At 37.2% G+C, this 13,528-nt stretch overlaps 1 protein-coding gene across 2 annotated transcripts in view; it reads left to right on the forward strand.

Moving 5' to 3' along the window:
• The window catches only part of map2k5 (mitogen-activated protein kinase kinase 5), a 34,953-nt gene that overhangs the window by 7,008 nt on the left and 14,417 nt on the right, over window positions 1-13,528 (forward strand). For both annotated transcript variants that reach the window (XR_015857612.1, XM_088371557.1), the window contains exons 6-17: window positions 52-125; window positions 216-264; window positions 638-702; window positions 5,276-5,315; window positions 6,159-6,227; window positions 7,367-7,448; window positions 8,417-8,478; window positions 9,788-9,836; window positions 9,945-10,018; window positions 10,601-10,651; window positions 10,729-10,800; window positions 11,642-11,671. Coding sequence is in view for 1 of the 2 variants with exons in the window: in XM_088371557.1 (XP_088227683.1) it covers window positions 52-125; window positions 216-264; window positions 638-702; window positions 5,276-5,315; window positions 6,159-6,227; window positions 7,367-7,448; window positions 8,417-8,478; window positions 9,788-9,836; window positions 9,945-10,018; window positions 10,601-10,651; window positions 10,729-10,800; window positions 11,642-11,671 (717 nt within the window). In the remaining variant the exon portion in view is untranslated. The remainder of the gene's footprint in view (window positions 1-51; window positions 126-215; window positions 265-637; window positions 703-5,275; window positions 5,316-6,158; window positions 6,228-7,366; window positions 7,449-8,416; window positions 8,479-9,787; window positions 9,837-9,944; window positions 10,019-10,600; window positions 10,652-10,728; window positions 10,801-11,641; window positions 11,672-13,528) is intronic.

Here is a 13,528-nt window from a genome sequence, read left to right on the forward strand (position 1 = left end):
TTTGTATTAACTGTTTGTTGCTCCATTTTCTTCTGTTGCTTTTCAAATTAGGTTAATACTAGACCTAATCCAGCCAACGACTGCACGCATGGTGTCATTGTCACCGACTCGATGGCTAACAACAGGTAAGCTCAGGGAAAGGTTCATTTGAAAGATGGAATAAAGAGGAAAATTGCAGAACATGTGTCAATACAACTGTTTTGAATGTGATTCAGCTTAAAGAAATCATCTGCTGAGTTGAAGAGAATCTTGACAACCGGACAGGTCAGTGTGTTTTGATTTAAGTGAATGCTTTGCTTTTTGTGTCCCAGAGAGACCTTCAAGGCTTTTGCATACCATGTAGTATGTAACATGTTCTGTACATTGGAAACTTAGTTCGCGATTACCCAGTTCACAAACAAAGTTACAACAATGGGTTCGTTTATTTTGTTTTAAGTTCCTCTGCATATGTGGACAAATGACGATGGGTTTAGAAGTAAACCGATAAGACCATAGTCTCCATTTTGTTGACATAATGGAACAACATAATTAACAATAGTATTACAACAGTGAACAATTTTTTTTTGGTTGTTTCTTCCATTTCATTCTGGCGTCAGTACCTACTGTATTAAGATATCTTGTTCTTGTTACCTTTCAGATAAATGCCCAAGATATCCAATACCAAGAGCAGCTTGGACAAGGAAATGGAGGCACAGTTTACAAGTAAGTGTTTCCTGGCTAATGCAACATGGCACTGATACTACAAGTCCAAAGCACAATGTTGGGAATTTACTCCGAAAAGATACATGCTGATGCTCTGACATGATACAATTGGGGATGGCGGTCGGGGATTTTCTTGTCTAGTTTGGACCTTTCACTCTGCAGCTGACTTCTTTGACCATGCTTGGTTGCCCCGTTTTTTTTTTTTTTTATCTTCAATCAAGCTATCCTATTTTGTCAGTTATTTATTTTGTTGTGGAGTTAACCAATATGCATGCGATTGAGGCAATGAGATTGACTTAATTGGCCTTTATTTAACAACCAGGATCTGTAGCTCTGTCCTCACTGGTGAGACGGATGTATTTTTTAGCAGCTAAAGTTATGACAGTAATGTTGCTTCTCTCTTTCCTACACTCCTCCCTTATTTCCTCCCTCTATCAATCCACCTACATTGAGCGGTTTTATTGAGATTGAAGTATTGATTACTGCTCCAACTAACCTTGACTCAGCCGAGTGTTCTCTCACATCCACAGCAAACCCAGTAAATTTCCAATCGAGCAAGGCCACAATGCTGTCTATTTATTTTCTCTTGTCTCAGTCCAAACAAATTTGACTCTTTTATCGCTTTGAGATTGTTTCATTAAAGTCCAATCTCTCATAGTTGTAGGACAAACTGAATGTTGATGTTTAGTGGTACAAATGGTTACAGTACACTTGCGAAGGCCAATATTGCAAATCCAACAACTTCTCAGTCAATTTAGCTCAGCAGAAAATCCATATGATTTGGTGCTGAAAATTTTATGGTTGAGAGAAGAGGGGAGAAAATAATACATATCTCACTTGTTTTGCTGTTGTGCATTGTTTTGTTATAAAAGTACTTAATAGTAGAAGCAAGGCATTTTCATACTGTAAGCACTTCGTATACAAAAACAACATCAATAAAGTTGAGGTTGAAATGCTATTGCGTGGAGATTAATACATTATACCAGGGATTGTCAAACGGTGGTCCGTGACCCTCTTGTGGTCTGTGGCATTATTGCAGATGGGCCGCAAAATTGGAAATGGAAAATAATTGCAACATATTTAAAAATCAAATGTATTTATTATTTAGACTTGAATGATTTTCCAGCTAATTTTGTGAATTATTTACCCATTCAAATGACCGTATTTTCCGAAGTATAAGTCTCTCCGGAGTACAAGTCGCACTTGAGTATAAGTTGCGTTTTTGGGGAAAATTTATTTGATAAAACCCAACACCAAGAACAGACATGTCATCTTGAAAGGCAATTTAAAATAAAAATAGAATATAGGCAACAACAGGCTCAATAATTGTACGGTATGCTAACGTTACATGACACAAACAACAAACTGAGAACGTGCCTGGTATGTTAACATAACATAGTAAGAGTTATTCAGATAACTATAGCATAAATAACATGATAACAAGTTCACCAAACCATTCGTATCACTGCAATTCACTAAATCCAATGAAATCTTCATCTTCTGTGTCACTTTTAAGCAGCTCCGCTAACGCCGGAAGTAGAAGATGCAGCACTTCCTCTTACGTCAGACTCATCGTCAGTTGCAGTTCCAATTATTCCACCGACATAGAGCGCCCTCTAGCGGTTTAGTGTGAAAATAACATGTGAAATGATCTACTGTGTTAATAATTTCACACAAGTCGCTCCTGAGTATAATTCGCACCCCTGGCCAAACTATTAAAAAAAAAAACTGCGCCTAATAGTCCGGAAAATACAGTATGTCAAATGTTGCTGAGATTCTCAAAATATACATACAGATGCAAATAAATAGCCTGTCCCCCTTCGATACAAAATAAAATCATGTTCCTCCAAAGCAGAGTTGAGTTGCTTCTTGGTTATAATGGTAGTCCCTTGGACAAAACCAGTGGAAACCCCCTGTGTTATACAATTGGAAGAATTTAAAAAAAAAAGTTTAAAAATTGTCACTGTATTTCAGTCAAAAAAACGTTTCTTTTTTAAATTCTGATTAAATGTATACTTGAAAAGATTATTCCTGTCGCCTATTTATGCTCTTCAGCCTCAATCCACTGGTCCTGTTTTTGTTGTGCTTATCAAGTGTAAAAGCATCACTAAAGGCCCCCACAGCCTTTAACCCTTTGACCCATTTATGACCCAAAGCCATTTTGACTCAATTGGATGTTACCAACATCTCAACTCTCTAAAGCCACAAGACGTGACCTGGCCATCCATCAGTGTCAGCCTATTATTATCATTTTTATTTTTAAACACACACTTTCAGGAGTCCATCTCATCTGCCTCATCTGAATACGCAAGTGCAATTAAATCCAGCGCATTAGCATGGCTGTGACATTGGAGACATCTACGCTTAGACACTTATCTTTAAGCCTCTACATTTTCTCAATTTATTTACTTTTGTCACAGTTTTGATTAGATTCCATGGGCAAGACTCCAAACTATTAGGTTAATTTCTTGTTTGTTGTTCATGCATTTCTTAACTCGTGTGTTGCTAGGGAGATTCTTTGCAGAATTCTGAAGGCCCTTATAGTATCTCTGAGTACAAATTGTAGTTGCATCTCTGTTTGTGTTTAGGATTTGGCCTCTGTGTCTTAACTGAGGCCATAATAGCTGTCAGGTAGAGAGAGCGGTGGCCTGTCAAGCACGTGGCAGTGTACAAGTACTGCATTAGCCCTGATCCAGGAGGCCAGCCTTCCTAACATACAGCCCCTACTTGAGACACATCGCGAGAGGGCCTATGAATACTGCATGATGGAGCTTTTATTACACAGGAGCTAGAGTGTAAATAAGATCCAGACAATGAGGCACATTTACTGGGGTCGGATCAGGGGGAAGTGATGGGGGTTGCTATGTAACCTTGTCCCCATCTCTCCCGCTGTCACAGGCTTGTCACTGTAACTCAAACGGCAGCGTTAAGGCCTGAGGTGGTCAAGGACAGTCTTCTTTAACCAAGCTGTACAATATGTTTATCTATATAACACCCCCCACACTTTTAAAAATACAATGTGTCTCTGTTACCATTCTTAATTAAGATTGTGATTCTAGCGTCCTTATACGTACAGTTATTCTTGTATCAGTTTTGACAAACAAATTGTTTCACGCCAAGCAATGTTTAATTTACTGTCAGCTCTAATTCAAGCGAAAACTCTCCGTTTAGCTTAATGCATTTCATTTTAACAGACTTTTATTTTTTTATTCCAAATAAAACAAAGCTTCCTGTTTGTTTTCGGACAAAGTCCTTGCATAAAACCAAAATGTAATTGAGGAGGCAAAATAAACATGTAAACGTGTGCGCACACACGCACACGCACACACACACACACACACACACACACACACACACACACACGCATACATACATAATGAGAGCATGACTTTCATATTTTGGTTATTTTACTTTTGTGGCAAACCAGATCTCTCGCTATGATAATTTTATACCTCAGCCAACTACAAGCACAATGGTAGCCGTCATTAAACGTAAATCCTCCTGACAGCGTAAATTGTGAGTCAAATATAAAGATTATTGCTGTAAATAAAAAATATTTCGCACAGCTCTTGTAATGAAACCATTGCAGTATATAGTGCAAGTGGTCATAATGTGGTTGGTCTGTTCAGAGACCAATCAACATTCTAAAGACATGATTCAAGCAAAATTAGAACAAATTTTGAACACAGCGACTCAGCCACATGCTTGGTAACTCAGGCTCGAATAATGGGCGGACTCCAGGTAGTTTGTTTGATAGCTTTTTAGGCTCCCACAACCTGCTCATTCAGCATTAACTTTTCTACCCCTGCGATCTAGCCTCAATTAACATCCTCGTTTTAATTACGAGGCAGCAGTCATGCTTAGCTGATATTGATTGTTGTTTAGAACAACACTGAGACATCAACGGGAAAACAAGGACATCAGCCTTTTGTGAAATTGCTCTTTCGTGGAGAACATGACACTACAGTTCAAAAACACTCTTGGGGCTAAAAGAAATAACAGTGTGTTCATTCAAGTCAGTTTTGTGTCCATATATTTAGCCATTCCACTTTGATTCATGTGTATGAGTCATCTAAAGGACACCTATTGACTTGCAATTGTTTGAATTCAAACACACACAAGTTGTAGGTGTCTAGCCAAGAAGCAATGTGATACTAGTCTGGATCACTGTTTACAGGTAGGTAACACGCTTAAGTAAACCATGTGATATCTGGACCCAGACCATCTCTCGTCACTTGGCTCCTGTTAGACCATGTGCATTCTTGACAAATGTGTGGTGAGAGGTCTTTAAGTATTGTGACTAGTAAACTATTCATGCAGTCTGTAACTAACCCTGTATTCTGATATTGAGGACTTTAATCATTAAATCATAATAGGGCTGTGCTTCTGTGCTTCTCTTGCCAACATACTAACCTTGGGACTGTCTGCAATTGCTGCAGTGTAGCCAATTTGACCTTGCTGTGTCTTACTGTCACTCTTGTCTTATTTTAAAGCTCCTTTACAAGAAGAGCACAAGCATATATGTGACATGCAGTTTTTATGTGGTTTTCTTCTTTTTTTTTTGTCCTTCTAGAGCGTATCATCTACTCGGCAAGCGTGTCTTAGCTGTTAAGGTGAGACTTACTGTCATTCATATGCCTTATAATTTTTTTTTCTTGAGGTTGACACTATTTTCAGTATTGACTTTTTCAAGTACCTTCAAATTGAAGATGCTCACTATCTTAAATTTGAATGAGTAAAGGAAAATGTTAAATGAGCATTTCAGTGGACTTTGTCAAGTAGCTTAAAATTGAAGATGCTCATGACCTGAAAATTGGACGAGTAAATGAAAATGATAAATCATCATTTCAGTTCATGTTCAATTCAAAGATATCTTTAGAGGAGAAAAAAGGTTGACAAACTTACTTGTAATTGTAACTACTGAAGGGATTTTTTTTTTATTTACCTCAACACGATAGTGAGAGTGACCACCTGAGTTTTATTATCCATGTGCAGCCAAAGAAATTAGAACTGATTCAGTGTGTTCAGAACTGAATTTATTTTTTATTTTAAATTTTTTTTGGGTTTAATTGTCTTGTCTGTGCAGTGGAACTGGAAAGGTGGGAAACCATCTGTAGAACAATTTGCAGGAATCCTTTGGGTTTTTATTTGTGCCATGTACAAACGCGAAGTGCTCCAACGTTTTGCCCCTGTTAGATTAGTATCGGCGTAAGCACACAGCTCAGTGTCATGTCATACCTACTTTTTGTTTGTCTATTGGCCACCTCGGAGGAAAAATAACTTATCAAGTAAAATGTTTTCCCTCATCAATCCTGACTATGTTTGATACTTGGGGATCCTTGACAAAGACTTTATCTTAAAAAAAAGATACCTGGGAACTGATTTAAAATGTGGTGGGTGTGGGTGGAAAATACTCTCTTTAATTGTGGTATTTCTATTTTGCATTATTCTAATAGGTGATTCCTCTTGACATCACTGTGGAGCTACAGAAGCAGATAATGTCAGAGTTAGAAATTCTCTACAAGGTCAGTTTCTGTGTAATCCATTTTATTGAACAATTTGATGTCCAGATTATAGGTACATCTAGAACGTTTTTTGTTTAAGATATTTCTTTAACTGTTCCACATGGGAAAATTCCAGTAATGCTGCAGCCATAATAATATAATTGAAGAAAATTAAGAAAAAAACAAGCGTGAAAACAATTTAAAGATTTAAAAATAGAATCTACATGAATCTCATTTACGGTCAATTGGTAATTTGTCTTGTTTTTGTTATGCTAGATTTTGAGCCGGACATAACTTAATGTCCTTGAAATGTAACTCACCTCCGTTGTACTTGTGTTCGTCTGTAAACTCAAGGTGCATTCAGTGACCGCTCACAAAGTAGGACGCGTCAAAACTACATAGAAAATAATGATTTAATGCACCAAACAACAATGGCGACTACTTGAATACACTGCAAGATGTATGTGGAAACATTTTATAATTTGATTAATGCAACAAAATCAAAACAGCCATATGGCAACTCAAATTGCAGGGACAGCTACTCTGAGTAACCGGGCATGTGTTTAAATGCAAGAGGGGTAATGGGGTGGCGTCTCACTTTGTGACGTCACACACTGAGAACCGATCATTTTCTTAGATCTGGTGGGGCTGCTCCTTAGAGAGGAGCAATGAGTAGGATTGCTTCAAGATGAGGGAATGAAAGAAAACATCACTTAGCATTAAAACATGCCTAAAAGCTAAAAAAAAAAAAATGTTGTTTTAGCATGACATGGGTCCTTTTACAGTATGAGATTTTTTTCCCAATGTCTAGTGTTTTCATTCCTTTCGCAAGGCATTGGACTATTCTGTGCTTTTTATCAGCCAAAACAGCCTTCATTCCACCCTCATGATACATTAGATACAAATTGTTATAATGAAGAGCAACCTCTTTGGAAAATGTTCTCGTAAATACTAGGCTAATCTGGGAAACAATCAAACCGGTCTGATATTTTTATTAGTAATGCATATATAAAAGATAGAAACATCTCCAGACCCAAAAAAAACTTGGCTTGGAAAACCGACATCATTTTTTTTATTTAATTTAGGTCTTCTAATAATTTGAGTAATTTGAAGTACTGCTTTTATATTCTGCAATTATTCTTTTTTTTTTTTTATTGCAGTGTGACTCACCCTACATCATCACTTTCTTCAGTGCTTTTTTTGTGGAGAACAGGATATCCATATGTACAGAATTTATGGATGGTGAGTTTTTCTGTGACATCAGCGACTGGTGTTGCTCTGACCTGTCCTCCATGTCTCTCCCATGTATCCATTTACACATCTGCTGATCAAAAGAATGTCACGGTGTTGTGAGCTGCTTAGCATGCCAGTGTGCTAAAAGCTACAAGGGTGTAATAAATCTGACTTGAGTGGAATTTGAAGTGTGTGTGTGTGTGTATGTGTGTGTGTGTGTGTGTGTGTGTGTGTGTGTGTTTGTTTGTGTTCTGTGTGGGTGTCTGCGCGCACGCAGTCCCGTTTCAATCAGTGTGAGATGTGTTAGTAGTTGTGTGTCAACTCTGTTAATGCATTGAATCCCCAGTTTCACACTTTTGCCAAACTGTCAACAAAGTATGTCTAACAGCTTGGCATTTGTTTTAAACCTTAATAGGTAATATTTTCCCCTCTTCAAAAAGCAGATAGTTTTTTTTAATTCCCTGAGTCTTTTATTTCTATTTAAAAATAGGCAATTTTTAATTTTCCAGATGGAAAAAAAACTGGATTTTTAAGCAATACAATAACTTTCTATATACTGAATACACGATTGTGAGTGATTTTTGGGGGAAATTTGTAACCCAGTCAGATATTTATTCATTTTCCACTGTTTTTAATAAGCAGTAAATGACCTTTCAGTAAATTACCTTTGATTCGTTGTGGATGATGACACATAAGGGTGATCAAAAACTAATTGTTGAAAATTCTGAAAATATTTTGTTTGCATGCAGTGTGATTCTGTTCAAAGTGCATCTTACATTTGTCAATGTAAAAAGCTTATTCTCTTAAAGGAGATAGATATATTATGCTTTCACACTTAATGTCTGGGCAGTCCAGAGACACAACTACGGCATTTGTATGGCAAACATTAAAAAGCCAGGTTTCCATAATTAGTTATCAATTAAATATAATCAAGTGATTGTTTTGGGATAAATGAAACAACTGTTTTTCCAATACAGGTGGTTCTCTTGACGTGTATAAAAGGATTCCAGAGCATGTCTTGGGAAGGATTGCTGTGGCAGTAAGTTATAGAACACAATATGGAAACAGTTGGCCAACAGAGGAGATTTCCAACCTGAAATGGTGCACCGCTACCTTTTGATGGCGATTTAGAATTACCACTCCTCAAAGTGATCAAAATTTAAAGGGCCAGGGCATCAATCCCTCTTGATGGAAAGAAAATGCATCTAACGGCATAACGCGACCTTGGCACTGAATGTTTTTATCGTAGTCAACTTCTTATGTTGTTCTTGGCATTTACTGAGCTAAGACTTTTTGAATAGAAAGGGGTGACCGACTCACAATTTTTTTTTACCAAATGTTCAAGATAAATGGGGATTCAAGACATGAAATTTGTTTGATAAAAGCAGATTAGAAGAAAACACGTGTGAAAAGATTAATTAGCCTTGATGTAGTGCAGTCCTGACCACAGGCTATGTGCCTGAAGGATCAACTCTTCTTTTTTTTTTTCTTTTAATTCTCCATTATACAGTACCTTAACCTTTAATAGTAATGGCCTTGAAGTGATGTGAATGTCTTCTTTGAAAAATCATTACCATTTTCTGGTCGCTCATCCTCTACTCTGTCTCCCTCCTCAAACTTTGTCTTTAATCAATGACATCTATTAAGTCTGTGTTAAATCAGTAATTTACGACTTTCCCTTCTGTTTACCATCACCTTTAATTATCATGTGAAAGGCATCTAAGAGGGTCGAAGTAAAGCTCTAAACATCATTCACACCACTTTAGGCTCCTTGACCAAAGACACTTTTTTTTTTACTTTATGGATGGTCAAAAAGCTTCAGAAAAAGCTCCCACTGCTGGTTGTTGCATTACTTTTTACAAGTGTACTTTTCCCACTCTGTGCTGTTGTACTAACTGCACTTTTTAATGGCATTCAGGAGAGACGCTATTCAGCTCAATTAATTCTCAGTATCTGCACTTGGGTAGTAACTAATTCAAGGTTTACAGAGCCAAAAGTTTGACTAATGAAAGAATGGTAATCGCAAGGTCTACACACAAATGAAAAACTTTTTTTCTGCCATTTTGTCTTGAATCATTGACTTATTTTCATCGACTGCCTGAATGACAAGTCCTCTTGTCATCATGGCCAATTAATGACATTCCCCGTCTACAAAAGGGACTCACTTGAGATGAGACTACAGATCAAAACAATCCCACTTATGAGCTTGTACTTACAAGCATTTCATAGAATAGCTGACAAAATTAATACACTATTGCAATTTATTATTTGATTATTTGAAAAGTGAAGTGTGAAGTTGAATGACGTTGAAATTTCTTAATTAGGATCTTTTTTTTTTTTCTGGGCAGGTTGTGAAAGGCCTAACATATCTGTGGAGCTTAAAGATTCTTCACAGAGGTGAGTGAACCTTGGTTTCGGCTTTGTGTTAGTAAAAGGATCCAAGTTGATAAAGATCAGTGTCAGATTGCTGATGTTGCAGTTGTATCATGCAGTTTGTTTCTGCAGATGTCAAGCCCTCCAATATGCTGGTGAACACCCGAGGACAAGTCAAGCTATGCGACTTCGGTGTCAGCACTCAGGTAAACTCATTTGTTGAATGTTAGGGAGGTTGATGGTTGGAAGAGAGGGAAGATACACTTTTATACTGTGTGCAGTTCTTTGTGCCTTTGGTCAAGTTGTCAATCAATGCATTCATTTTACAACCAGTGCTTTCCCAAGGGTCTTTCTCATGCGTTCACATTACCATGCCATTGTTCTACTGTACACCCTACAAAAATATCTCGTTATAATCATGACCACATCCACAACTGCGAAGCCTCATTGATATGCATTCAAAAGAGGTAGTGAAAGCGTGGGTGACTGACAATACCCTTGTCATTGTGTGCATGTTTGTGTCTGTGTGTTTCTTCTCAGTATGTGCCTTTGGAGAATGTTGCAATGTGTGTTTGTAATGGCAGTATTTGGGACATTTATCTGAACACCAAACCTGAATATTTATATATATTTTTTAATAGACAAAAAAACTCTTGAAACTGCTTTTTTAACCTCAAATGAAGGTTCCAACATCATATACCTACAAAATAACACTGTTTACTGCTCTGTGTTCTAAAAGGATAACAGCAATAAGGTATTTCATTCAGTATCTCTTTTACTCTTTACAGTTGGTGAATTCAATTGCCAAAACATATGTGGGAACAAATGCATACATGGCGGTAAGTGGACATAAGCTATCATGGCTTTTGTCTGACTGAGAAACCATGTCCATGACAGATTTTTTTTTCTTACACAGCCAGAACGGATATCCGGGGAACAGTACGGTATCCATGCAGATGTCTGGAGTGTTGGAATCTCTTTCATGGAGGTATGATGATAAATTGTCAGATTTTATGAGATTAGATTCATAGGTGTGTGTGTGTGTGTGTGTGTGTGTGTGTGTGTGTGTGTGTGTGTGTGTGTGTGTTGTTTGTGCATGCGTGTGTCTTGTGAGAGCTGATGATGATGCAGTGAAGCAGTGTTCATTGTTCCCGAGGGTCTTGCTAAAGTGCCTGATTGACAATGTGTTTTCAAATATAATTTAAATTTTAGTATCCCACTCCTGTCACTTGCCTGCCCACTCAGGCTATCGATTTTCAATCTGTTTCTGGCTACAGTAGAACAAATGATTTGCTCTTCTGCCTCAGCTTTTTGTGTCAATATTGTTTAATATCATTAAAAGTGAAACAATAAGACAGCTCACACAAAATGAGCCAAGTCAAAATTATCGACATGAACTCTCTGTGATTGTTTAACCCCGTTTTACCTGTCTCCTTTTATTCAATGCATCTTCACGAGGCATTGAGCGACATGAAATGACTTGCATGCCTAATCGATTTAGATTGAGCTTCCTCCATCATGATCATGTTTCAATCAATAAAACCCGTTTTGAACATGTAATTTGCCAAATGTTGTGACACCCGTCACAAATCCCCCTACAACACGTGTCAAAGTCAAGGCCCGGGGGCCAGATACGGCCCGCCAAATCATTTTAGGTGGCCCGTGAAGAAATTGTGCATCGAATTCATATGTCAATTCCAAAATTTCAGTTCAAACATCCAACCAACCATCCATGATCTCCTTCCCATTTATTCTGTTCATGGTCAAGGGGGGGTTTCTCTTGAATACTAAAATATATTCACTTACATTTTGTACTCATTTCCACACAGCTGGCCCTCGGAATGTTTCCCTATCCACAGGTAAGTTTTTAATTTAATTTTTAATTTCTAGTCAAAAAGGTACAAAATAAATAAAAATACATGAATAATACACGGTATGTTATGAAATATATAAAAATACATAAACGCTGTTTTAATGTGTATTTATATTAAATTCCATGTCCTTGTGATAAAGTTTGTATTTTAAGAAGTAATTGTGCAGTATTTATACCACAAAGGTAGAGTTTCTGATACTTCCAAGCATAATACAAGCACACTGTTATTAATCCACACATACATTCAGTTGTTTGAAATCCTTCAATAGAGAAAGATTTAATATTAAAATGATCGACTTACCTGACTGTGCTTTTATGGTCTTCAGGTAATGTACTAAATTATACAAAGACAGTCAAACTAATCTTAAACAAAACTCTGTATATACAATGCATGAAACTGACTTTGTTAGTCACTTTTCAAGGGAATAATAAAGGATTCCAAGGTTTCAGTAGATGTCCTCTTGAAAGCCAATAATAAAGGATTCCGAGGTTTCATTAGATGTCCTCTTGAAAGCCAGGATGAAGAGGTTTGTGTCAACTAGATTGTTCTTTAGTTTTGGGTTGTTGTTTATTGCCTTTTTTTTTTTTCTTAAATTGATGCACGCTATCTTTTACTTGAGTGCAGCATTTTCTCTCATTGCATTACCTTAAGTCCTGCTCAGATGTAATTGCCGACCACAGAAGTGACTTCCCAATCTCATCAAGTCTTAATTAGCCCTTCAAATGGGTTTATCTCACTAATCTCTAGTTGAGCAATCTGATTCTGGTTACCTCAGCTTCCATCTTGGGCCTATGCACGAAATGAGAGCCTGTGGTTTCTATCTACAGTGCAGTGTTTCAGCTATGCTTTGAGTTTACGTACTTTCAGGGCTTTTCAAGGCACCCAAGGTCACGCAGATTTTGGAAGACGTTTTTTTTTTTCCTGTATTGAGTGCTTTTGCTTTTCTCAATATTCATATATATATTTTATTATGTTATAATATTTATGACTCCCAAAAGAATCTTGTGCTCATTTCCTCTCACCTTTGCTTTTGCTTTTCTAAATATTCATATATATTTTATTATGTTATATTAATATTAATCATACACTGTTTGACTCCAAAATAATTCTTGTGCCCATTTTCTCTCACTTGTCTCCGGTGAATCAAAAATCACTCATTTGCCTACACCTGCTTCTGCAAGGCTTCTCACTGAGCCACGCAGACAACAATACATCACCACAATTTTGAGACTTTTGAGAAGGAAGGAGGTAGGCAAGAAAGGGAGGGAAGGAAGGAAGGAAGGAAGGAAGGAAGGAAGGAAGGAAGGAAGGAAGGAAGGAAGGAAGGAAGGAAGGAAGGAAGGAAGGAAGGAAGGAAGGAAGGAAGGAAGGAAGGACCCACCCTGTTGTTGGGTTCTTCTGCAATGTCTTGGTTCTTTACTCATTTTTACACAGTAGGTCGTATGATAGCTGTTGTCCATTTAAATTGTAAATGCATGCTTCTTCAATTCACTTTGTAAACATGTTTTTAAAGTGCTTTATAATAAATAGACATATAGATGAGTTGTTATTGTTTATTATAAAGCAATATATAATAAATAATAGATGAGTTGTTATAATTATCATTATTATTATTAACTGTAAAGCCATGGTGTGGACCTTGTCATATCTGGTTCTTGGTCTTTTTTTTTTTTTTTTTTTTTTAAGTGAAGCAATACGTAAAAGCCCCAAAAGTCTTAGTGTCTTAGTGTCATGCAGCTTTTAATCTCTTAATTTTTCTCAGCCTCCATATGGTACTGCTGACCGATCACCTGCAGGCTGTTGCCGAGTGGTCTGGCAAGAGGACTTGGATCTAGCAAGGCA

This window comes from Syngnathus floridae, chromosome 3 (genome assembly GCF_059516105.1).
Source record: "Syngnathus floridae isolate MCC-2025c chromosome 3, RoL_Sflo_1.0, whole genome shotgun sequence".
NCBI classification, from domain to species: Eukaryota; Metazoa; Chordata; class Actinopteri; order Syngnathiformes; family Syngnathidae; genus Syngnathus; species Syngnathus floridae.